The following is a 7,889-nucleotide window of genomic DNA, read 5'->3' on the forward strand; positions in this document are numbered from 1 at the left end:
CTGCCACCTGAGAACCATATGTTAGGGTCTGCCTGTTCTCCCTTTCTGCAGTGACGGCCCCCAGCTCCCCGCTGAGCCCGCCAGTGTCCCCCGTGTTCCCCCCGCCGGAGCTGGCGGGCAGCAAGAATGGTGAGTGTACGGTGTGCTTCGACGGCGAAGTGGACACGGTCATCTACACGTGTGGACACATGTGCCTGTGTTACAGCTGCGGCCTGCGGCTCAAGAGGCAGGCCCGGGCCTGCTGCCCCATCTGCCGGCGGCCCATCAAGGACGTCATTAAGATCTACAGGCCATAGCCTGGCCTGCCGACCACGGGCCTTGACCAGAGCAGGGTCCCCTTTCTGAAGCCCCCCTGGGCTGGGCAACCACCATGGCCACCAGGGAGTCCAAAGGCAGCAGCCATCTCGTCTGCCGCTCTCCCGTGGTGGGCAAGGCGTGACAGTCATGGAGACCAGGCACCCCCACCCTGGGGGCGGTCTGAGTCCAAGCGAGGGTTGCTTCTGGCTTGAAAGTGCTTTGCCCCCAGAAGGCCGTCCCGAGGGCAAGTTCGGAAACAGCCTGGCAGGTGGACCCATCCCCCAGTGACCTCTCCGCTGGGAGGCGGCATCCTCTGTGCAATGGCTTTTGCTGGGGTTGGGTTGAGTGTGTGTGAGAGAGGGGGAGGGGAGGGAGGGAGACAGACTGGGGCGGGGGGCGTGTGAGGGAACGAGTGAGGGGGAACGTGTAGGTATTTATCCAGGGATCCTGGCTCTGCAAGGTTATTTAACACTAAGGAATGTGCAATGCTCAGCCCAGACGGTAGCTAGCGCAACCAGAAACTGTTGGCTTTCTGGGGCTGTGACGTCAGCTGGTTTTGAATGTCTGAAGCCTGCACCTAAACAGACCTCCCTTGGATGGTATAGAAAAGAGACACTTAGATTTTCTAAAGGGAGGGAAAAATAGCTCATTGTTTACAGCTCCAGAAGCGGCAACTCCTGGGGGGATAGGTGGGCGGAGAACATAAAAGAACAATTTGCTTTTCCCGTTTCTGGCTCAGTCTTGGAGAGGAGTTTTGATGGGTGCTGGGGCTGAGAGCCCTAGGCTGTCCCCTCCAGAGTCTTTTCACCCCTTCGCCCCCAAGCAGCCTGATAATAAGCACTCAGCCCCTTGACTCGGCTCCTAGATGCTTTAAGTCTGTACCACCCTCGCCATCTCCTAGAATAAGACAGCAGCAGGTCCCCTTCTCCTGGGGGAGGGACAGCAGCCTAGCAGATGACTCCCCTGGAGGCAGAAGGGCCACCGCCGCTCTCCACATTTCCCGCTGTAACGCGGGGCCTGGCGTTCACCAGCGGCTGTGGGCACCGCCAGGGCGACCTGCTGGCCAAGTAGGAGGAGGAACCAGGGCTTTGTAACTGGTCTTTGTTCCCGTTCTCAGCTTCTCTTCCCCTACAGATTACTAGGATGCTAATTGATCATCAGGATGCTAACTAGTAGATGAGACTCCTACTGAAAATGCTCACTTTGGGACTCTCCCCCTTCCCCAGGGCTATTTTCTGGGCAGTTCCTGAGACCCTGACCCTGCCCCCACCCCTCACCCCTGCCTGTGCCCATCTCTGCAGATGCCCAGACCACACCGGGGCTGACCGGCTGGCAGGCCTGCAGTTCTCTTCTGAGCCCGAGTTCTGGGCCCCTCCTCTGCCCTGTCTTGTGCCAGGCCTTTCGGGAAGACCTCGGGCCTGTTTCTCAGTTCCCGGTGTGTCCTGGAGGAAGCCTAGCATCTGCCCACTCCAGAGCTCTTGGAAGGACGTCCTAAAGAGCCCGAGGCACCTTGTGAAGAACAGGCATAGTTTTTATTACAATTCCTAATCTGTCCATCTGCCAAGGGAGGCAGGGAACGGAGAACACTCAGAATTTAGGCATTCATGTGACAAACATTTGCTGGGTTTCTGGAGTCCCTCTCGTCAGACTGAGCCCCTTAAGTCCAGTCTCTCCGTGCCCTCATCATGCTTCAGGTTTTGGACCATCTGTTTCTTCTCTGCCTGGTGTTCTGACCTGATTTCAGCTTCGAAAACCTTACTCTTGCCCCTGGAAGAACCCCTGATTGGTTCTTCTTCCCTGGTGAATTTGGGAAACACGCCCACATTTGAATTTTGCAGCAGAATCTTTTGGGGGAACTACTGGAACCCTAGCATTTGCCAAGTTAAGAGTCTAGGCAGTGCTCGGTGCCCAGCTGAGTTTGGGCAGCTGGAGCCTTCCGCTTCCCCCACGTGCTGGCCGTGGGCAAGGCCACACACAGGCCCCGTGTGACAGGGCCCTTCACCCCCTGGGACCGTGGTTCTCCGGGCAGCAGCGCCCCTGTCTGGATCGAGCCACAGTCACAAGCTCCGGTGGTCCCGGCAGCCTCGGGGGGCCAGCTCCTCTCTCCTTCAAGGGCCTGGACGCAGGGTGGGCCAGGCCGTGCACCTGGCACCCTGTTACCTGGGAAGGAAGGAGCTGGTGGCCGGTTTAACTTGCTCTGCAGCCGCTATAAATAGCCTTTTGGTTTCCAAGGGGGCGTTTATCTTCTAAAAACCAGACATTTCCTGATGCTCTAAACTGATTTAGTCAGTGCTGCAGAGGAGCTGCTCACATGGCCCTCTAGGTTCTGTCTGGAGAAGGGGCAGGAGCGGCAGGAAAGGAGACCACTCTCCTTTATCTTCCATCACCACGTGCCCGGCGCTGGGCTAGGGAGCTGTGTCCACACGTCAGTCCCGCGAGGTGGGTCTTAGAACCACATTGAATCATATCAGAGACACTGCCAATTACAAAACGCATCATCCTATGTGCCACTAAGGAACAAAACTTGGCCAGTTTTAACTGTAAGATGCCGCGGCTCCACAATTCATTTTATTCAGACAAGCTATGTGGAAAAACTGTGCCCTTTAGAATTAATGAAAGACAGTATTCTCCCCATTTGGCAGGTAAGAGAACTGAGGTCCTGGGAAGCCGAGTGGCTTAAGATCACGCAGCAGGAGGCAGCAGGGCTGGGGTTCAACCCCAGGAGTGCCTGCTGCCAAATCCCACACGCTCCACTGCCTGGTCCCCAGCCCAGGAAGCTCCAGACTGCCTGAGTGCCTTGAAGCTCACCTGGGCAGCCCCCAGAGAGGGCCTGGGCACCTGCACCTGTGTGGATGGTTCCAGCCCCCGACTGCAGCCCCGCACTGCTGCCCGGACCCTGGGAGGACAAGTGTCCTTCTTTCTAGGCTCATCTGCGCACTACCCACCTCCTCCCAGTGGAGCTGAGCTGTGTGAGAGCTTGGGTCCAACCCAAGCGCCTCCTCCTGTTACATAGTGGCGCTCATGTGGGGCCACCTTGGGGAGAGGCTAAGGGCCTTGTGCCCCCACCTTCCTGGGCCTCGTGACCACCACCCCCTTAAGCAGGGCCCCCAGGGGTGGGACAAGGGAGACCAGAGGATGCCCCCTTTGTTGTGGTCTGATGCCTATTCATTTTGAACCCATAGAGAGATTGGGCTGTTTCCAAGTCAAGGAGAACACCTCTTTCTAGCCCACTCCCAGAACTGGGCGTCCTCTGAGTCTTTGCTGCCCGGGGCAGCTGCTCCCTTTCCGTCACTCAACACACTGGTCAGCATGGCCTGTGTTCTGGATGCAAGGTTGGGAACTGGGACTAATGACAAGGCCTGCAGGGAGCTCACGGTCCAGAGCAGGAGGTGGGCAGATCTGTAAACCTGTATTTGGCTCCTTCAGTGCTGGGTCTTGTGCTTGCATGTAGTAGGTCCTCATTAAAGCTTTACTGAGTAAATCAGAGATCGAGTGATGAGTGTTCAGGAGTTTGGTAAAACACCATGTATACATGCACCTAGTCATTCAACAAACATTTGCTGAGTGCCTACTAGGGTGGGGTGCTGGGAGGACGGAACTGAGAGGACAGGGCCCCAGCTCTAACGTCAGAGAGAGTGACATGAGACATTTGGGGCGGAATCCACTGGGCTTTCTTGGCCATTCTGTTGCCTTGGGGGTCTATCTTAGTGAGCGCACAACTGCTTACCTGACCCAGAGCCTCCTGCGTGCCTCAAAAAGCCTTCTCTGCATTAGAAATGCCAGGCACCTTGCAGTCAGGGAGCTGCTGCCAAAACAGCCTTGGGCAGAACCCTCAAAGGCCCTACCAGCCAATGATCGCCCTCAGGTCTTGCCAGGGAGACATGGGGAGATGGCTACCTGCTACTTTCAGGCCTTGAGACTGGTGGCTGAAAATTGCCAGAGAACCCCCAGTCCATTCCAGCTGAGCATGAGGTCCATGCGGAGTCTCGGTGAGTGAGAGGCAGTAACCTTCCACGGCTCAGTCCCGTCTCTGCCCTGATTCTGGCAGAGGGACACCGGCTCAGGAAAACGTGGCCTCCTGGCATTTCTCGGTATTTAATTGTCCCACTGTCTCAAGTCCCTAATGAGATGACTTGTACAACAATCTGTCTGTGCCTTATGAAAGTGTCTGTGCACTTTTAATCCCTTTTAAAAGCAACTTTAAAAAGTGGACCGGGGACTGGTATAGATGGTAATGTTCTGGAAATCTGTGATCATCGCTGAAACCTTTCTGCATTGTGTATTTGACGTTGGAGTGATGAAGTGTGTGTCCCCCACCCCACCCTCACTACCTGTGTACAGACCTTTTAAAAAATGTCTCTTTTTCTTATTTTTCTGATTCAATACTGTGACCTCTCCAATACAGTCTAATCTTTGGGGAATCTGTAATAAAGATTTCAGAACCTGGGGGGATGGGTTGGGAAGGGTTTGCACTGGTCCTGTGTGTTGTGCTTTTGTGTGTTGTGTGTTTTGATTTTTGTCTGTTTTTATCTGTTTTATATTAACATGATTTACCTGTTAAAAAAAAATACAACTTTGGCTTCTTAAAAAAGAAAGTCTCTTCAGGACTCCGTTTTAAAAATCACAGTTGCATACACTGCTGGGGAGTGGAGGTGAGGGATACAAATCATTGCCAGCTCTGAGGAAACAATTTACAAAATGCCTATAGAACCCTGAGAATATCTGAGCCTTTGGCCAAATAACTCCTGAGAAAATACCCCAAGGAAATAATTCTAATTGAGGATAATCTCTATATGTAAAGATGTTCATTGCAGCATTATTTATAAAGGTTAAAAATTATAAGCAACCCTAATGTCCAACAACCAGGGTTTACAGTTGGCCCTCATCGCATCATCAGGGGATTGGATCCAGGACCATCCCCACCTCGAAGTACCCACAGATGCTCAAGTCCCTTATATAAAGCGATGTAATGTTTGCATGTAGCTTATGCCATCCTGCTGTATACTTTGAATCATCTCTAGGGTAATTATAATACCTAATGCAATGTAAATACTATGTAAATCGTTGCCAGCATAGAAAATTCAAGTTTTGCTTTTTGGAACTTTCTGGAATTTTTTTTCAAATATTTTCCATCTGAGGCTGGTTGAATCTGCAGGTGCAGAACTTGGGATTATGGAGGGCCAACTGTACTTGTCAGAACTCTTGGTTACAAGCAACGGAAACAACCCAAACTGGCCTAAGGGGATTAAAAGGCTCAGGAAACTGAGAAGTCCGGTACCAGGACCCAAGAACCCCCTTCAGGTGCATTTGGATCCAGACTCTGAAAGGTTGCAGCGGGACTTGACCTGTCCTCCTCTGCTGTCTTTTGTCCCCCATCCCCAGGCAGTTTCTCAAGACAGCTGGCAGCATGTCCAGGCTACATCCTGCCTTTATGGACCAAACTGGATCATGCGACACTTCCTTAACCAATCATGGAAGCCAGAGAAATGCAGGGCTCTGATTGGACAGTCCCAAGACAAGTGCTCACCTCCAGCCAATGGGTGCACCTGTGGAACTGAGAGTGGGGAAACCAGGGACCCCAGGGAAAAACTGGAGTAATGATGAAGGGAAACTGGGCAGGCAGAAACAGTGGATCTCTCTCTAAGAAAGGTTGAATAAAGCATGATCAGATACATCCCTAGGTAATCGTGTGAGTTGTGAAGCCAGACAGGCTGGTCCTCACCACCACTTAACCTCTTTGTGCCTCAGTCTCCTCATCTGCAAAGCAAGAACACTAAGAGCTCCTGATTTTAGGATGAGGGTGAGCATTATTAAGATCATGCTGGTGATGTGCTAGGCACACTGTCTGGCACTCAGCAAAGAGTTTATAACAGGGGAACTTGTTTATATTAAAAATAAGCTGGGAAAAAATCAAGGTATAAAACTGCACATACACTCTGATCTCATGGATGAAAAACAACAACAACAAAAAACCCAGCAGCAACAACCAACAGCCCCCAAACCTGGAATGATCAACAGAAGAGAAGCAAATGGGGGTTGCGTCCTGGTGATGGCATTCCTGGTAACTTTTTCCCCCTCTGTTTTCCAGTTTTTCTAAAATGACCAATTACTACTTTTAATTTAAACTTATTTGGAAAAATTATCCCCCTGCTCTGCAAAAACCCACAGGAACAGCTGGCCCTTGCTGGAATTCATCAGGAACTCCCAGGCTGATTGTCTGCATTTGAGATCCAAATTTAGTCATGGTGGAGATAAGGGCCTGGAAGGTTCTAGTGGAGGCCAGGCCAGACTGACCAGTTTGGTTGGGCTTCCTCCAGGCCAGGCCTTAGGGCCCGGATTTCTGAGATGGAGCCTCACAGCGGTATCAGGAGTCGGGGGAAGGGAGAAGTGAAGTTGCTGCCCAGGCCTGCTCCTCCTGGCTTGTTGGAACAGCCCAGCCTGGTGACACTGGATTTTAGAAACAACAGGGTAAGGGAAGTGAACCAGGATTTATCAAGCAGAAGAAACCATGATTTTCACATATTTTCTCAACGAATCTTCACAACAATGTCTGTCTTCTCATTTTACAGGGAGGGGATCTGGCTCCCTCCAAGGTAGGAGTACCCAGGTGCACTTGCTCCAGAACAAAGGCAAAATCTTTCAGAGGCACCTTTTGTACCCTTTTCCCTCGGTCCCAGAGACAGAGTCTTCCGAGAACCCAGGCTTCTTTCTCTCTTCCTCGACGCCCTCCCCTTGACAGCATCCACTCCTATGGGGCCAGCAGATATTTTCATAAGTACCATCAAGAATTTTTTTTTATTAATAAAGGAGGAAAAAAGACCATACTTACCTGGGCTTTTTTGGTTACAGGAGACTGAAACCCAATTCAATAAAAACCTAACCTAAGAAATGACTCACAACTAAACAGGTCATTCTGGCTTCAGGTATGGCGGGATCCAGGTGTTCACATGACGTTAAAAGGCACCTGCCTCTGTCTCTCAGCTCTGCTTTCCTCTGGGTTGACATCACTCTCAGGCAGGGTCTCCCTTTATGGTATCCAAGATAGCCTTCAATGGTTCCTAACCTACAACATGCCAGCTTAGAAGCTCTTTAAAAGTTTTAGGAGAAGTTTCAGGGCTGCCTGTCTTTCCTTTGACTCCTTAGATGAAAAGCTCAGTCCCTGAACCAATTTTTGTCGCATAGCCACACCAGATACAGAACCGGATACAGTATGACCTGCCCTTGCCCTCAAGAAATCAACCAATCTGGAAGGAGAAGGACAACCCAAGAACAGACATGTTCAGACTAGTGTAGTTCTGAGGCTGCTGGGACAGATCAAATCCAAGGCAAAAAGGCTCTGGATGTAATGATGTACTTTAGTGATGTAATTTAGGCATCCTTCTTTCTCCTGGTTGTTCAGGCTTTTACGGATGCCTGGGTCATGCTCCCTGGCACATTATATCTTTTTGTCGGTTGCTTCAGTATATAAAGCCTCTGCCCTGACCCTCACCATCCCCTGACTCTCACCAACCCCTGATGCCTGAAATGCAACTAGCTCAGAGGAGTTTCACTCTAGCAAAAATAGCATGGAGATTTCTCATTCCCTCATCTCC

At 51.4% G+C, this 7,889-nt stretch overlaps 1 protein-coding gene across 2 annotated transcripts in view; it reads left to right on the forward strand.

The window, feature by feature from the left end:
- Positions 1-7,092, forward strand: part of NEURL1B (neuralized E3 ubiquitin protein ligase 1B) — a 38,299-nt gene extending 31,207 nt beyond the window's left edge. The window contains exon 5 of one of the 2 annotated variants that reach the window (XM_064480096.1): positions 52-7,092. In XM_064480096.1, coding sequence (XP_064336166.1) covers positions 52-296 — 245 coding nt within the window. In that variant the 3' untranslated portion in view covers positions 297-7,092. The remainder of the gene's footprint in view (positions 1-51) is intronic. The other variant, XM_064480097.1, reaches the window with a different exon arrangement.
- The last annotated feature ends 797 nt before the right edge of the window (positions 7,093-7,889 follow it).

The sequence above is a fragment of the Camelus dromedarius genome, chromosome 27 (assembly GCF_036321535.1).
Source record: "Camelus dromedarius isolate mCamDro1 chromosome 27, mCamDro1.pat, whole genome shotgun sequence".
Classification (NCBI taxonomy): domain Eukaryota; kingdom Metazoa; phylum Chordata; class Mammalia; order Artiodactyla; family Camelidae; genus Camelus; species Camelus dromedarius.